The following is a 19,013-nucleotide window of genomic DNA, read 5'->3' as shown; positions in this document are numbered from 1 at the left end:
CTAACGAGATTTGGGTTCAAATATACATTTAAATAACAATGGGTACGCTCGGCCGGCTACGGCCGGGTTAGTAACGAAAGGGTTAATGATTCAGAAAAGAAAGAGGCTTAGAGAAGCCATTATGAAAGACTGCTGAACGTGGAGAACGAATGGGAGGAGTAGAGTCTGCCAAATGTTGAACCAGTAGAGGGACCAGCTATTCAAATAGACAGCACCTTGGGAGATAAAGCAATTAAGGGTATGAAGCCAGGAAAAGCCCTTGGCCCATCAGAAATCACTACTGAGAAGCTTAAAACATCTGGTGGTGTGGGCTATGGCCTAGTAACCTGTATTGTAAACCAGGTAGTCCATGATGGATCATACCCAATGACTGGCCTAGCAGCACCATAGTCAACTGCTACAAAGGTAAAGAAGATGCTTTAGAAAGAAATAACTACAGGTGTATCAAACTGCTGGATCAGGTGATGAAGGTCACAGAGAGGGTCATAGCCCAACTAATTAGGGAGAGTCTGCTTAGATGAGATGCAGTTCGGTTTCGGGCCAAGCAGAAGCACCAAGCCAAAGATAAACCCTGATATTTAGCTTTTGTGGACTTGGAGAAAGCCTATGTGTGTGTATGTGTGTGTATATATATATATATATATATATATATATATATATATATATATATATATATATATATATATATATACACACACACAGATATATACATATATGCACATACATGATATCTATATACACACATATACATACATATATATATATCATCATCATCGTTTAACGTCCGCTTTCCATGCTAGCATGGGTTGGACGATTTGACTGAGGACTGGTGAAACCGGATGGCGACACCAGGCTCCAATCTAATTTGGCAGAGTTTCTACAGCTGGATGCCCTTCCTAACGCCAACCACTCAGAGTGTAGTGGGTGCTTTTATGTGTCACCCGCACGAAAACGGCCACGATCTCACTCGAAAATTCTACGGGAGCCAGTCAGGCGGTACTGGCAACAGCCACGCTCAAAGTGGTGCATTTCATGTGCCACCCACACAAGAGCCAGTCCAGGGGCACTGGCAACGATCTTACTTGGCTTGCCGGGTCTTCTCACGCACAGCACATTTCCAAAGGTCTCGGTCAGTAGTCATCGCCTCGGTGAGGCCCAATGTACGAAGGTCTTGCCTCACCACCTCAGCCCAGGTCTTCCTGGCCCTACCTCTTCCACGGGTTCCCTCAACTGTTAGGGTGTGGCACTTTTTCACGCAGCTATCCTCATCCATTCTCACCACATGTCCATACCAGCGCAATCGTCTCTCTTGCACACCACAACTGATGCTTCTAATGTTCAGCTTTTCTCTCAAGATACTTACACTGACGGGTATTCACATTGACATTACACATCCAACGGAGCATACTGGCTTCATTCCTTGCGAGCTTACGTATGTCCTCAGCAGTTACAGCCCATGTTTCACTGTCATGTAGCATGGCTGTTCGTACGCATGCGTCATACAATTCATATATACAAACATAGGATGCCCATCCACTTTTGAGACATATGTGTGTATAGAATATTATACATTACAAAGATGAATTTAGATTTTTAAAAAAATAAATAAATAAAATCTTTTTCACTTAATGCATAGAAGTGCTAAATATATATCACAAATCACTGAAATAGTTCTACAAGTGGACTACAATAATATCATACAAAAAGAAGAAGCTCACTGCGTGACCAACAGGTTAACACAATAATATCTATAGTCACTAGAAAAGACTTATGTTGATGCAGAGGTGATATGTCTAGAAATTTGCCAGAAACATTTCCTCACCTTTGTTGAGATGAATTTTGTTTAAGATGTTGTGAGTTGTTGTTAGGAGCCACATAAGAAATTCAGCTGCATCTTGTTGCGTATGTTCATTCAGTAAACTACACTTCATCATTTGAGAGGCTAATTTTAAAGGCTCTGTGTCCAATACAGACATTCTTGTCTGTGATTCAGCAGAGCATTTATTTAATATTTTGATAAATTCAGAAAGAAACTGCTTTTCTTCCTTATTTACATTTGGAATAGTCTCTATGTTAACCATCAACAGTTGACTAACCAAGTGCGGGCTTCTGGCTAAGCATTGCAAAATACAATTCATAAAACACAAATTCTGGCCATCATTTTCCAGACCAGGTGGACTTTTTGGTGTAAAACCAAAGGAAGAGAGCAGCTTGTCTTTAAATGAAATTTCCCTTACAGTTTTGGTGTCATGCTGAGAAGTGGAAACAAGAGGAAATGGAGACGCACTTCTTAAGACACTGGGCCGTAGAGGTCGCCGTCTCATATTGTGAGGCCAGAGTGTCCCTACAGTATTTTGAGTAATGGTGTTGGAACATACAGTTATATTTTCAGGAAAATATACTGAAGGACTGCCACAGGACTGATTAGAATGAAGGAACAAATGTTTTTGTTGAGGGAGAAAGTGGTTATCAGAATAGTGAGGTCCTAAATAGGCAGCTTGCTGACTACTAAGGTTCATTGATTTATGTCCATATTGTGAAATGACTGCAGAAGTGTTTGGGAGCAGATGATCATAGTTGCTTACTGAAGGTTGTTGTGGTACCATTTGATGACCAGAATAAGGTTGGCTAATCCCAGAAACTCCACGATTGGTAACAGCTGGTGAAGGTGATGCTGGCATTGAAGGAACAGAAATGGTAGAATTATTTTGCAGTCTCTGTAAACTTTCCTGATGTTGCAAGTGTTCATCCCATCTTGTTTTAAGAAGATTCCACCAGTAAAGTAAATGAAGTTGTCCAATCAACTGGGTGAAAAGGAAGGTGCAAACAGTGAGAAGCCACAGCAAGTAAGGAGTATGATCCAACAAGTAGATTGGGAACGACACAGCAGCGAGAAAGCCAGATTCATAGAACCAAATTCTTCTCTTCTCACTATCATTCCTGAAAAGAAATAAACAAAACGAGAAGAAAAGAAAAACAATTGAAGATGGACACAAGTTTCAGAGAGTCATCACAATAAATTACATTTTTATTATCATTGAGGACAAGTTATATTTGATAAATATTGTTTATAAAGGGCAATGACCTACAAGGAAGATAGAAAGTATAGGCCCATCTTAAAAAAAAAACAAAAAAAAAACTCCTGCACACATTATTTATAATGATGTGAGAAGAATTATCAATATTCAATGATCCATGAAGATAACTCTGAAACACGATTTTTGTCTTTGGGTAGCAACTGTTATTTCCTATTTGCTTACTCTTAGAAAGTATGAAAAATGGCTAATATTTCCTTCAAACTTTGCTTATGTTACATTTATTCAATCCCCAAAGAATCCCTCTTAACACATGGTTATAATGCTCTCCACTATTTCTGCTCATCATCAGAGATGCACATATTATCAGCCACCAACTAAGGAATATGCCCAAGTGGTTAGGATCAAGCAACTGACGAGGAAATCTGTGGGATTGAGCAGAATATTTGCTGTAACTATATTTCTGCTCCAGCAACTAAACAATGAATCTGTCTGAAATGTAATGGAAAATATGTCTCAGTTTCAAAACATTGGTGTTCAGGTCACAAAAGCAAAGTTCGAAAGGAATAGTAATTTTCTTTGATTTCTACAGGGCAGCAAATAGGAAATAACACTTACTCTACCAAAGACAAAAAAAAAAATTTTAATTAAAATTCTGTTACACAGTGTAAGAGAGAATAAGTGTGTGAAAATATGATTATGGATTTTAATTAACTCAGTGAAACCAAAAAATTCCATAGGAACAACACAGAAATACTCTATGTTTACAAGAGAAAGGAAATTCTAATCAACAAAAAAAACTTAACCAAATCTATATGCAGACTAAGTAGTTCAGTTTCTTGAAAGGACACACATTTGTGGATTTTAGGGTTTCAGGAAAAAGATATTTTAGAGAAAATCTAAGTAACAAACAAGTGATAATTTCTTATCACTTAATCCTTTTGATATCATCCTACTTGAAACTGCCCCTGGGTCTATGAAACTAATTTCCTTTTTTTCAAGTGATTTAAATTAATATCTTCCATCAAAATTACATGTTCATTTTTATTCAAAATAGTAATAATAATGATAAAGATATTTTACAAAATTCTTCATTATTTTCAAATTTAACTGAAACAAAAGCAGTGGATTTTCAGCAGAAATACGAGAACTAAAGGGTTAAAATTGTTTGATGGTGATACAGGGAGTAATCCTTTCAACTGGTTACTTGCCGAGTAGAAAATGAGTTCGAGGAATATAATTACGCTAGTTCTCAAGTTCAGGAATGTTAAACTCGTTTGGCTTCATAGACCAGATTGAAGCATAAATTAGGTCTCACGGCGGTGGAGAAGGTCACTTCCATATCAATAAAAGCGAAATTCTGTCTGTTTGGGACCCCTGTATCTCTGTCTACATTTACTCTACATAGACATATACCTTTTTGGAATCAGGATGATCCCAGGATTGGGATCTGATTTAAAAGCATTTGGGTTACTATTTCTTATAAGTAAAACGACCGAGAGATGTACAAGAGTTACCTCCCTTAGCTTTAAGGTTTACTAAGAAATTTAGTGGTCTTTAATCATTTTCAGTCACATGCACCGCCTTGATGGATTTCAATTGAACAAATCGACACCAGTTCTTTCTTTTTTATGCCTGGTACTTTTCTGTTGGCTTCTTTTACCGAACCGCTAAGTTACGTGAACGTAAACACAGCAACGCCAATTATCAAGCGGTGGTGGGGGGACAAACACATATATACACACACACACACATATCTTCTTTTCAAATTTTGAAAGAACTCCAAAAATTTGTGAAGTTGCAAGTTTTACATTTAAACTAAATTTAAAGCACTATCGTATCGGTAGGATACTAATAAATACTTTATTATCACTATCTTTGGTTTAGGGCCGCAGGAGCTAGTTTAAAAGTCCACACGGAGTGCGCTTTTTAAGTTAGTATGGGATAAACTTTAATCATAATATAGGCTGAAGTTAATAGATAAAGAAGTCATTATACATTATAACAACCAAGAACAAATGCTAGTAATATATATAACAGAATACCTTTAACCAAAAATAAACATTACTATGAGTATCCCTGGTCTAATGAATGAAAGGTGAAAGAAATCGTCAGCCAACAGCAGCAGATATTAACTCTTTTGATACCAAATCTGCCTGAAATTGAGTGATCTAAATTAAAACTTACCATCAAAATTTGTTAGTTTAATTTCTTGTTGATGTGGGAGTGGGGAGAAGTGTGGTCTAATTAATAGATATGAGTATTTGGTAACATAAATGAAGAACTGGTCAAAGCAAGGGTTATAGTGGTGTAGGTCAGTGCCAGCACAAGAACACTCATATTACTAAATATTATGAGGATGAACTTAAGTTATTTTATTAAATTCATTATTTTCAAAAGTAACTGAAACAATTGTAGTATTTCAACAGAAATATGGTAACAAAAGGGTTAATTTTACAGTATGTTAAACAGAAATGATCAACAGCAAGATGGATTGAAATGATTAGTTTCATTTCACTAAGTTCTGAATTTAAGTTTGGCAAGGGTAAACTGTGTCTTTTGACCTTCTAGCATAAAACTAATAACAGCAATATACTATGGTTGATTCAAGAGACTTTCCTATAAAAATTTGACCATGTTTCCTGTTGAAAGAAATCATTACTTACATTAAAATCTTGATTCAGAAAAGATGTATAAAAACATCTTTATATGAAGATGCTATGGTGTTGATAAGGAGAAGGAAGAAGAGAAAAGATAATGGATTTATACATCCTAGACTGCTGAGGGAAAAAAATATCAATTTTACAGATTTGTTAATTTAAGTTTGGATTAGGTGGAGCACAAGGATATATGTGGATGGAAAGGGTCACTGAAGAGATCACAAATATGTGATGAAAGATTTCCAGACAATGGACATAAGATAAAATAGGAACAATAACAAGCGAGTGAAGAACGAATATATAGAGCTTGTGTTTATTTGGCATAAAAAAAAAAAATTTACCATCCTGAAATATAAAAATATTTTATCTTTTTTTGTTATAATTTTCCATTACTGCTAAAATTTAAATTTTAATAAATATATGAGTGAAATAAATAAACTCAAATTTGGAAATAACTATTTACTTCAGACAACTGATATTAAAAACTAAGTGGCTGTGTGGTAAATAGCTTGCTTACCAACCACATGGTTCCGGGTTCTGTCCCACTGCGTGGCACCTTGGGCAAGTGTGTACTACTATAGCCTCGAGCCGACCAAAGCCTTGTGAGTGGATTTGGTAGACGGAAACTGAAAGAAGCCTGTCGTATATATGTATGTGTGTGTGTGTGTTTGTCCCCCCACCAACGCTTGACAACCGATGGTGGTGTGTTTACGTCCCTGTAACTTAGCGGTTCGGCAAAAGAGACCGATAGAATAAGTACTAGGCTTCAAAAGAATAAGTCCTGGGGGTTGATTTGCTCGACTAAAGGCAGTGCTCCAGCATGGCCAGTCAAATGACTGAAACAAGTAAAAGAGTAAAGAGTATTTCAGAAAGTACAAGGGATAATTTGAACTGACTGGATCTAAGAATGCTTTGGCCACAGCTCTCCTCATCCTCAACAATATTTAGTTGCATGAGTGTTCTTGTGCTGGCACAGACCTACACTATTATAACCCTTGCTTTAACCAGTTCTTCATTTATGTTACCTTAATAATTTGACCACTCCTCCCCACCTCCACATCAAGCTTGCCTTATCCTCAAAGCAACCTTATTCCTTGCTTTCTTCTCAGCATGTATATATACACTTGTTCTGTACTTCATAATGGCACAATTCACCTAGCAGTTTCATATGTAAAATAACATCTGTTCTACTGAAGCAAGCTTTGAACTACTAAATATTATAAGCTGTGTAAACAGAGCTCATCTGTTTATGGCAAACATTGTGCATCAAAGGAATTATACTGAATATCACTAAGCAGGACTATGTAATCCATGTTCATATGAGATAAATAGACCTAAATATAAAAGCAAATATATTGATATCTGATACTAAAACAAACACGTAAAAGTATTATTGCTGTATAAATGCTAATCATTTTACATTTTAACATAAGAAATATGAGGCAAATAGAATTTCAAATCTAATAGGAAGGATTTGAAAGATAGCTAGGATTAAAATATAAACCAGAAAAGTTGTTTAGCCCTTGAACAAATTTGACTGAACAGACCTATGATGAAGAGCATTCCTGCAGTGACCATCAGTCTTTTATCCAGATGTAGTTTATCAAGGGCTACATCGTCCTGTGTTATTCATTTTTTGAAGATGGTATAGTGATTTAAGGGAAATTTGGTTACTATTTCTAACAGGTTGAGAATCCCATGGCAATTCCTTTGTAGGCTTGCATCAGAAATGGTCAAGAGTACAAGCACTATGCAGGAATGGTTACATTCAGAACACTCATGGAATAGATATCAAGAATGAAAATCGGTGACAAAGGAAGTGGGTAACCAATTCAGATCATGAACTCTAATCATGATTTGATTAATCCAATTTTATACCAACCCACCCACCTACACTCACCCTTAGTTTTATGATACAAACTTTCAGCTTTAAAGTGATCTAAATTAAAACTTTCTATCAAAATTTCTTGTTAACCCTTCTGATACCAACCCATCTGAAACTGCCTCAGGTTCTATGACATAAACTTACTGTTTTAAAGTGGTCTAAATTATAATATTCTATCAAAATTGTATGTTAATTTGTTCCAGACATCAAATTAATAATGAGTAAGTTATTTTACTAAATACTTCATTATTTTTAAAATTAATTGAAACAAAGGCAGCATATGTTGACAGAAATGTGGTAACAAAAGGGTTAATTTATGTTCTAAATGCCAGATTAATAATGACAAAGCTATTTTATTAAATTCTTTATAATTTTCAAAAATTAACTGAAGCAAAAGCTGTATAATTCAACAGAAATATGGTAATGAGAGTTGGGCCTATAACAGTATAATCAAATTTCTACATGTATTGATAACAAAGAGATTCTGTTGTAGTTTAATGATCAATGTTTTAATAGAATTGTAAGCAAAGAACTTTGTAGGTTACAGATGTAAGGTAAGTCACTTTCCAATTGATTGAATGCAAAACCAGAAAGGAAATAGACATTTAAAACAGGAAAATTTGCTTAAGTCATGCCAAGCAGGTAAACGTTCCCAAGACATAATGGTTGTAGTTTCTAATTCAATTAGGAAAAATTTTAGTTCTCAATCCAGTAGATGGATGACAAAATAGACTTGTGGTATTTAGTTATGTCCCTTTATGGTCTGAGTTCAAATCTTGCTCAGGTTTCTTTTACCTTCAATTAAGAATGCATACTGCAGTTCATGTAATCAGCGAGATCACTGAATGCAGTGTTCCAGTATGACCACAATTCAATGACTGGAACGAGTAAAAGAATAACTGAACAAATTCTTAGCATTTCAAAATGTGCCAATTGCAGGAAACATATTCTTGGCCAAAGCATATTACCAGCCTGAAAAAAGGATACCATTTTTATATCACAAAAGCATTTAGCTGTGATTATTTTAAGGAATTTGTGCAAAAAAAAGCCCTACAATTTTTACAACCAACCTTTTTTTTTTTTTCATAGGCATAAAACAAAAAAAATCCTAGTAACATCCCTAGTTAATCATTTTAACATATGTGTTAATATATATATAACATTATTTTAATGCCCACTTTTCCATGCATGGATTGGACAGAATTTGTTTTAGCAGATTCTCATGCCTGGATGCACTTCCTGTCACCAACTCCGACCTGTTTCCAAGTAAGGTAATATTCCCCATGACCAGCAGTCTTCACAGGTACTCACACACACACATGTCAACAGAGATTTTATAAAGTTGTGAGCCACTAAAAAGATTTGCAGAAGAGGATTTAGATGCAAAGTACACTGAGTGTGACAAGAGGATGAGAAGTATGAGAAACTAACGGATTACAATGTATCAATATGAATTGTGAAGTTGTTGTGGGGGGGGGGGGTATGGAATGATAGCAGAGTACTTGCACTCATTGATGGCCAACAAGAAAGAGGCTTCAAAATGCTATAATGAGGGATTGTTGAATGAGAAAAATGTGTAAGGGAGGGATTACCACAAGTTGGTTGACCATACAATTGAAAGGGCAATTAAGGATATGAAGGCAAGGTAAGCATCAAGGATAGATGCAAAGATACTGCGCAGTGGCCATACTCACTATGCAGAAAAGGAAAATGTAGAAATTCTATAGTGTACCCAACGTAAACAATAGGTGCACAAGGGATGTAGTGGGATCATAGATAGGCTGATAGAGAAGCAGCAGATACTCAGGAGTGATTAGTAATAACAGCAGCAATGAAATAAATTTTTTCCAAACTCTGTAAAGCTTCCTCATATTTAACATTTTCTGTTACCTAGGTGACCAAACTAGCTGTGGAAGTAAGAGTTCTGAAAGCATAGTAACCAAAATAATAACAGCGTGTTCAGAGAGTAATAATTTCTGTTGACAACAAAGAGATTATTTCCCCCCGGGTGAAGGGTGGACATTAAATGCATAGGGTGTGCAAGAACTGGGGAAAAATGAATTAAGCATGCTCCACTGAATGTGTATTGTTAGTGTGAATGAATGACAGCACAAATGAGCTGAGACAAGGTCACAGGCATGTGATGTGAATGGAGGCTGATAGTTAGGTAAAGCAGTGTCAAACAGTTCATGTGGAAGGAATATGTGGGTGAAGAGGCAGTTGAAGGCTTATCCCAAGATGCTACAGCTAATGAATGAGATGATAGTGGACTGCAACAAGTGATGAGATGCTGCACTACAGAAGATCCACCCATCCCAAGCAAGCATGGAAATACAGAAGTAAAATACAAAAATACGTAAACAGTTTAAAAACAAAATAGCTATATTATACTCGTGCTTCTTAAATTTTTAGGTGTAAACCATGGATATTGCTTTTTCCACAATTACAAACAAAAAAAATATAAAACTATGCAGCAGCTGTTTAGCAGTGGCTCCCACCGACCCCATGCTAATGAAAAAAAAAAAATAGAAAAGGAAAAAAAGGCTTATGCTTATGCATGTGGATATTCTTACTACTTCCAATTATTCAACTACAATGTTGAAGTGGATTCTGCAGTCAGTTGGGCAAAATTTTAATTTCACTACTGTCATGCATTCTCATTTGATATAAGAATATTAATTTTTAAAATATAGCAAGAGCTGAACACTTGAATATTTAGCTTAACTGTTGACAGCTCCATCTTTTACATTACAAAAATACATTTATTATATCTATCCATCCATCTAGCTAGCTAACTATACACACACACAGATGGATACAGTAATGAAGTGAGTGGCAAAATTTTAAAAACATTTATCTCTCATATTAACAATTTTCAGTGTTAAAAAACTTTCTCAACTATATTTACAATGAAATACATAGTCTATGCATTTCATTTAATTTTTTAAATAATCAAGAACTTACAGGATTTACTGAATCAATATCATTATTAGTGTGGAACATTAAAATATAAGCACTTTAAAAGAGTTTGTACAAGATACAGCCCTAAGTAGGTTGATATATATATATATATATATATATATATATATATATATATATATATATATATATATATATATATATATGTATATATATATATATATATATATATATATATATATCAAAAACAAAAATATACACTTCTGAAATTATGAAAAATTACAGGGGTTAATTAATTTAAATATTCTAAATAGATGACAGACATGATTTATGAGAAGCTTTTACTGGGTAAACATTCAGTTTGGTTAGGTTTTCATAATTAATTTCAATGTTTAAAACAAGTGTTGTGTAGGTTGGATTATTCACAAAACAAATTGTAACTACACCAATGTGATACACTTTACAACAGACAATGCCACTAAAACAGCTATTTATGTTTATAGGCTCTATAACCTAGATGGAGCGATTCCACTAGCTATGACGGTATTTATGGTTTCAATGCAATCAAGATTACAAAAACAAATTTGATGCTATGAAAAGTCAAACTTATTATTGTTCAGAGTTTGCAGGCCATACTCTGAGTAAGGCCTGTGGAACCCTAGACATTACAGGAATGAGCAGAAGAGCCATTAAAAATAATGTAGATGGTGCTTTAACTGAAAAGAAGTGATCAGTATGGTCAGCAGAATGTCACTGACACAGGCCTAGGCTTGATCAATCTAGGTCAGGTCACCTGCATGAGGATGTATGCAGTAAGATCTGAAACACCCCATGACACCAGGGCACAACACTGACAATGTATCCAAGTATTCATCGGCAGAGTTTGTTTGAAATGTACTAAATGATAAATTTGAATTTTATGACAAATTCTTTAGATGAAAAGAAGTTGCATGAAGCTAAGAATGAAAGAGATGTTTACTATGGGATATACTCAAAGATGTTAGTTGTCACTGTATTTGTAAATTAACCTTTTTGATACCAATCTGCCCCTTGTTCCATGATACAAACTTTCTGCTTAAAGGGATTTAAATTAAAACTTTTCCATTATAGTTTCACATTAATTTATGCTTCATACATCATTTTAAAGTCAGAATTATTCTATTAAACTCATTTTCAAAAATGAAAAAAAGCAGAGTATTTTAACAGAAAAATGGTAACAAAGAGTTAATTAATTATATTAGTTACATGAGACAGTCACATATGTTTGTCTCATTCAGTATACTTACTGTTCACAGTGAAATTGTTTTATGGTAAACATGGCAGACATCTATGCCTGTCTCATGTATCTAGTAAATTTAATTTATGAATGCATTGGTTAAAATTTTTGAGTATATCCTATAGTAAACATTAGTATAAAATCTATTTACTCAAATTCTGTCATTTCATGAGCCTATCCACACCTAAACTGGTTTGTTAAAATCCTCTTCTAATCTTGATGAATTATGGTTATTTAATACCAACCTCCCTCGCATCACTATAATAAACACCAAAAAACATGCTAAAAGTAAACTGAATGTTATGGCTATGCTACCACACTGTATTCCACAGAACACTGCAAATGTGTACAGCCTCCTTACCTACCAATATGAAAAGTTCTATCTAGTGCAAACTAGCACTACTGAACAAAACTTCTATATAAGTAGTTCTAGACTTGCTCAACTCACGAACGGTTTTAGAACAAGGCTAAAAATATTTTCTTATATAGGAGTTAATTAAAAATTGCTCAATACATCTTTGTAGCAGTTGAAATTACAAAACATGCAACTGCATTTTTTTCAATTCTTTAATTCTTTACTACAAGTGTTTAAAAGTTAGGCATGTCCCACCATTAATTAATATATAAAATAAGAAACATTAGGCATGTCATGTGTTATTAATTAAGCTACCTATATATAGAATTTAAAATGGACAACAGCTACCCTGATCTAGAACTAAAATTAGTAGTTCAGCACGGCTTTTAAGATACAAGATAAAATTAATCTTGGATAAGATATGAATCCATTCCTAGGAGTGAAATAGGTATGTTAAAATATATATCTTACTCAAATACAACAAAACAACAGTAACTTGTACCTAGACACACCAGGCCTATATATGTATATATATATATATATATATATATATATATATATATGCATATAGTCCCACCCATGCTAGCATGGAAGGTGGATGTTAAACGACAATTATATATATATTATATACATGCACACACACACAGGTGAGCATAAGTGCAAAACAAGGTGGAAAAAATAGTACTCGAATACCAAAGGTAGAGTAATATGCTTTTATTAAAGCTGCAAAATTATCACAAAACTGTCGCTCAGAGTTTCATGTTCCCATTTGAACAATTGTGATGATTTTATATATATAAAATGAAGGCTATACATGGGCTACTTCAAGTTTCATGCTCAAGTAGTGCAGCAATTGGACAATCCATCAAATGTTCATGCCATACAAGCCAGTTTTGTTACTGCCCTATCTGAGTATGAAACTTTACGTAGCTCACATATAACTCCTGAATTCATTAAATCATATTTATCTCTCACCAAACTGAGTATGTTTTTGCTGATCCTATCAACAAAATGAACAAGACACTATATGTGTGTGTGCACATACACTGAGTTCGTGGTATCATAAATACTTCAAACTTTAAATGTAGTTCTATTGACGTTAAATAACTACAAACAAACCAAAGAAACTCAAAACTATTTGGAACTTTGACCATAGTTTATGTACACTGAAAACAAACAATCTATTTTATGCAACCAGACCACATTCCCTTGAGGTGGAGATAATTTTAATAAATCAAGAATTTATATTGTACGGTAATAAATATACCTGTATTTGTTTACGTTGTTCATAAACATGCCAATAGCCACTGAGTTATTTCTCTTAGCTCATTTTTTAAAATTAAATTATGCAAATTACTTGAGTCATAAATGTGTTCTACCCCTCTTATATAAGTCTAAGTTCTTTAGCTATTGAAAGTAAGGTAAGACAAATGCCATCCTTGTTGATAGCACTTATTAAGGCAGGAACATGTGTCCAAAAGTATGTTTTGAAGAAGTCTTGAGATTGTCTCCCTTACTCATACAGAGCTGATCTCAGTTGCCATTTGGCAATTGCGTAACATTCCCTAGAGACGAAAATAATTACAGTAAATCAAGAATTTATGTAGCATAGTTTTTGATATATTGATATTTGTCTATGTTGTTTATATACATAACGCCGAGTTATTTTTTCTCTTAGTTTATATATATAGGCGCATGAGTAGCTGTGTGATAAGAAGCTTGCTTCTCAACCAAATGGTTCCGGGTTCAGTCCTACTGTGTGGCACCTTCGGCAAATGTCTTACTGTAGCCTCAGGTCGACCAAAGCCTTGAGTGGATTCAGTAGACAGAAATTGAAAGAAGTCCGTAGCATATATTATATATATATATGTATATATGTGTGTGTCTGTTCCGCCCACCATCACCATCGCTTGACAACCGATGTTGGTGTATTTACGTCCCCGTAACTTAGCGGTTCGGCAAAAGTTACAGATAGAGTAAGTACTAGGTTTACAAAGAATAAGTCCTGGAGTCGATTTGTTCGACTGAAGGCGGTGCTCCAGCATGTCCGCAGTCAAATGACTGAAACAATATATATATATATATATATATATATATATATATATATATATATATATATCGTGCCAACAGGGCAGTGGCTAAAATCATCAATAAAGCGCCAAAATCTAATTCCTTCAGATGTATATGTTTTAAGCATCATAGAATATGATTCTGCAAAACTAAAATATAATTAAATAATGAATAAAAGAGGGAGCTGCCCTTTTTTTCTTTTCTGTAACTTTTTATTATCTTTCGATTTTTTTCTCCTCCAAATATGTTTTAAAAAGTGTTGCATATATTTTGAAGAATTATAATCTAGCATGCCTAAAACACATCTGAAAAAGTTTGCGCAAGTCAAAACTGAAAGCAACTCCAGACGAAAATATATATACATATAAAAGATTCGTAAACTGCTTAAACACACACATAACCTAAGAACTACAGTTATGAACAAAGTATATAATTTCCGACTCTATTCGATAAAAACGCCCATTGTATAAGTATAAAATAGCGCCGCCAAAAGTGAAAGCATTGCATTATTTTGTTTGAATGAGCTTAATTTTATATTAAAATATAATAGCTATTTTTAATGTTTAATTCGCCAGACGTTACTTATATCATGTGAACACAATGGGGACACCGACTTTTGGTTGATGCTGTCCCAAGTTCAATTCAAGCGGAAGTGACCGAATATTTTCAATTGGCTGGAGATGTGAAACTTCTGGGAGAACTTAGCTTTGTGGGGTTGTGCATCGAATAAGTTTTGACAAAGCAATTTGTAATTCATTCGAACTATGGTTCCGCTGGATCTAAATATTTTGTTCTCATAAAAATCTTCAGTCAGGCATAGATGTTTTAGTACCTTGTTCAAAAGACAAAGTAAAAATTTTCTTAGTAGTCGACGAAGACTTTCCAGGAATCGGTTAAATTCAGAAACGGCTTCTAAACTAATCTTCTATCGATGAACTGACCATAATAATTTTAAATGAAAGAACCTTGATCCCATAAAGTATTTTTGGCCGATGCTACTCTACAGTTTTGTCTCTTTCAATCGCTATTACACCGGCCGTGTCAACTTCCATCTAGGCCTCACTTGCTGTACTCCTCTTTATCAGACATCTAATAAACCTTTCTCCCAATCAATCCTCTACAAAGCTACGTCCTCCTGAAATTCCCTCCTGTCTTTTCTCATTTTGTTTTCCTACAGAAATTCTACGAAAACAGTAACAGTCTTCAAAGATTAGCAAAGGTTACCTTCCTTCTAAGTTTTCTCATCGCAAATTCTGGAGGATGGGCACACTCGATTAAATCGACCTCAATTACATTCTATTTTGTAAAACAAAAACAAAACCCCAACACATGCAATAAATGAAAAGTTTTAAACCAAATAATTTGCTTGATTATGTAAACATTTTTATTTGTCCGAAACAAAAAATAAATAACACACAAAATAGTAATGAATAACAAAAAAAAGGTTGTTATCCACTGATTTGAGGAAAGAGGAACTACAGGCTCTTCATTAATCTTATATCGTAACATTGCTGGAGATCACACATAAAATTGATTTACAGAACATACCTATTATCATTGATGGAATGTGGAGGCGATTATCGAACTATTTTCAGCAAAATTATAGAAAAGGTGTAGTAATAATAAATACAATCTGTTGTTTCAATACACAAGGGTGTGGTGTACATACAGGAACATTTAACATTGGGTCAAATAGATACAAACTGATAAATGTTAAAAACATTCATGAATTCTTTCAGTTTCTAGGTGTCTTAGTGATTTTACTGCGATATCTTCTTTAATTTTTAACGTTTGGCATAAAATATCTGACAGAAGTTAATATTTATTTCTATTTAAAATATTCCGGTTGCAAAATCTGCAAATGAGGGCTTATTTTTAAAAAATTGTTAGAATTTCAGAACAGATATGTTTTAACATAATCACTGAAAATATTTTAAGAACTCGGTTAATGAACTCTAAGTCAAAGCAACTATTTATTATTAAAGCCTTAGAGGAAATAACTTGTGTAACCCTAAACCTTAGCGGCGTAAAATGCCATCATTAAGGTAGTTTGTTATTTACTTACACTGGTGCATGCTGTTAGAACAGTTTTATTTTTTTAGCAATGTTCCTCTAGCCATGATTTGTATCGGTTTAAATCATAAATCAATAATCTGTTCTTATAAGATATGTAAAAGTGTCAGAGGGGAGACAGAGAGAGAGAGAAAAAACGGAAAATATTACAGGAAGTAACGTTGAGTCTTCTAGTTCGTTCACTGACACTCTAGAATCTGATGAAAAGCACACAATTTACATATTTACAATTATTTAAGAGGCTTCCAGGAACCACAAGGAAGTGGGACAATAAAATATTGGAATCGCTATTAAATTTCAAGAACTTAGGAAGAATGACTTCAAAAGAACACGTGTTCTTAAACACTTATTACTACAACAGTATTTATAGAAGACATTCTAACAATAGGGAAAAAGAAGGGGGCGACCCTAAGGAAATTAATCTGTCGGAATGCCAAACTGACAAAAGAGAGGACAGCTCAAAATATTTAAAACCTTCAGCAGAATTCATGAAAGCTTACGACCAAATGAACACAAAACAAAGCAAAAAAAAAATACTTTAAATAGAACTTACGTAGCGTCATGAATAGCTGACTTTGCAAAGGAATCAATTAATTTAAAAACTATAAAATCAGCAACTAACTGATATAAATATGTGGACATAATTGTTAGATCCTCTTTGAACACCGCCAAAAATAAAACGGTATTATGAAAGATCGGTGGGAAATCTCGGAAAAGATGAACAGCAATAGATCCTCAATAATTTTGTAGTCCCTCTTATTTCACTGTTTTGAAACTCTCGAGCTAACGACTGATCGAATTAAAATGTATTGGTAGTAAAATGAACATTTTGAAATAAAATAACCCATTCACGACAAACGAAGCGAACGGGGATTCATGAAGCAATGAATTAGGTTTGAATTTGGTAACCAACATGGCGTACTTTCATTGACATGCGCAGTGGTCACACAGCGCAAGGAATCTTGGGAATTGTAATTTAAAGCCAAGTAACAAAAGCTTCTCCACAACTTTAAGTAACTGGCGTTTTCAATATTTAATGCCTTATTTTATTTTATTCTATGCATCAGCTTAAAAAAATGTTAAATAGAAGTATCTAACATTTTAAAGTCAATATTAGTTGTTAATAAGATGTATAAATAAATTTACAATATTTGTTTGTAATTAATTACTAGATTAGAAAAAGCATGGTTTATATTAACTGGCGTTTTTCAAAATCAGTCTTTTATGTTTTATTTTTCGTGCACAAAATAAAAGAATTTATTGCTGGTAGGGACATCGCATTTCGTTTTGGATCCATATTATACTACCAAGTATGTTAAAGGTTTATAAGTTACTACTGTTTCCTACATCGTAATAGCAATCATATGTAGCTCTTTTTTTGATATGTAAATTGATCTACCCAATAGTGTTACATCGCTAAACTTAGTGGCTATTTAACCAATGTATTCGTGGATAAATAATGGTGTGGCTGTGGTGCTGAAGAAGCAGCAATAATTCCTGAAATATGCATATACTCCAATTAACTATTTTCCATCGCATTGTTTTCATACACATGTTCGTACAATAATCCCTCGACAATCGCAGGTGTTACGTTCCCACCACCCCGCGATAGGTGAAAATCCACAAAGTAGAAACAGTACTGTACCATATACTTATCTTTATAATTTGTATATATCTATTTTATTATAAATGCAAAACAACAACACAGAATCGATGTAAGCTTAAATAATAAACCGTGATATGGTAAGAGATTACTGTTTATGAAATGTAACTCTGTAGAAATACACTCGGTTTTCAAAAAGATTTCTGAGTGACAAGAATTGACAACTTGTTAAAATTGTTTTTACGCCCTATGGCAGAGATAGTTTTGGCACCCTTGTCAAAACTAACAGGTATAATAGGCAAGGGAAAATTTTATGCACCTACAAACTATGAGGAGGGAAAGTCCTCTCTTATCATCCCTTACTTCTCTAACAAAGGGTCCTGTCCAAAATATTGGATTATTTTTCCTCTTGGCAAAATAAGTTTTGGGAAGTTTTTGTGTTTTTTTAGATTACATTCTGTTTGGGAGAATCTGTAGTTAAGGAAAGATTAAATGTGTTTAAGCTTAGTAGGGTTGAAGTATGAACTTCCACATAATTAAATACACACTGGAATTAATAAATTCTAACAAAGGAACAATGACAATAGGATGTAAGTAGATGGCAGATTATGAAAGTTAGGAAATAAATCAAATTGCTTGACATGGATACTCACTCTCACATAAATAGACCTTTGTCAGTTTTCTTTTTATCTATTATTTTTTACTTGCTTCAGTCATTAGACTACGGACATGCTGGAGCACCACCTTGAAGAATTTTTAGTACTTATGTTTTATTAAACCTGGTACTTATTCTATCAGTCTCTATTGCGAACTGCTAAGTTACAGGGATGTAAAGACACCAACACTGGTTGTCTAGCAGTGGTGGAGAACAAACACAGACACAAAGGCATACACATAAGCACACCCATTAACACACACACATACATATGATGGGCTTCTTTCAGCTACCATTACCAAATCCACTCACAAGGCTTTGTTCAGCTCAGGGCTATAGTAGAAACACTTGCCCAAGGTGCCTGCAGTGGAACTGAACTTGGAACCATATGGTTGGGAAGCAAGTTTCTTACCACACAACCACACCTGTGCCTATATATGCTTTGGTGATGAATTTTCCATTCTTCAATCTGCTAAACTATC

The 19,013-nt window shown here is 34.2% G+C and overlaps 1 protein-coding gene across 1 annotated transcript in view; it reads right to left on the bottom strand.

Annotated features, from left to right (window-relative positions):
- The window catches only part of LOC106868192 (uncharacterized), a 37,492-nt gene extending 20,290 nt beyond the window's left edge, over window positions 1–17,202 (bottom strand). Inside the window, exons 1-2 of the mRNA XM_052967332.2 lie at window positions 16,827–17,202; window positions 1,823–2,940 (exon numbers count right to left, since the gene is read on the bottom strand). Coding sequence (XP_052823292.1) covers window positions 1,823–2,940; window positions 16,827–16,915 — 1,207 coding nt within the window. The 5' untranslated portion in view covers window positions 16,916–17,202. The remainder of the gene's footprint in view (window positions 1–1,822; window positions 2,941–16,826) is intronic.
- Between the last annotated feature and the right edge of the window lie 1,811 nt (window positions 17,203–19,013).

This window comes from Octopus bimaculoides, chromosome 4, assembly GCF_046866305.1.
Source record: "Octopus bimaculoides isolate indiv1 chromosome 4, ASM4686630v1, whole genome shotgun sequence".
Lineage (NCBI taxonomy): Eukaryota > Metazoa > Mollusca > Cephalopoda > Octopoda > Octopodidae > Octopus > Octopus bimaculoides.
This window is presented reverse-complemented; position numbering and strand designations above follow the sequence as displayed.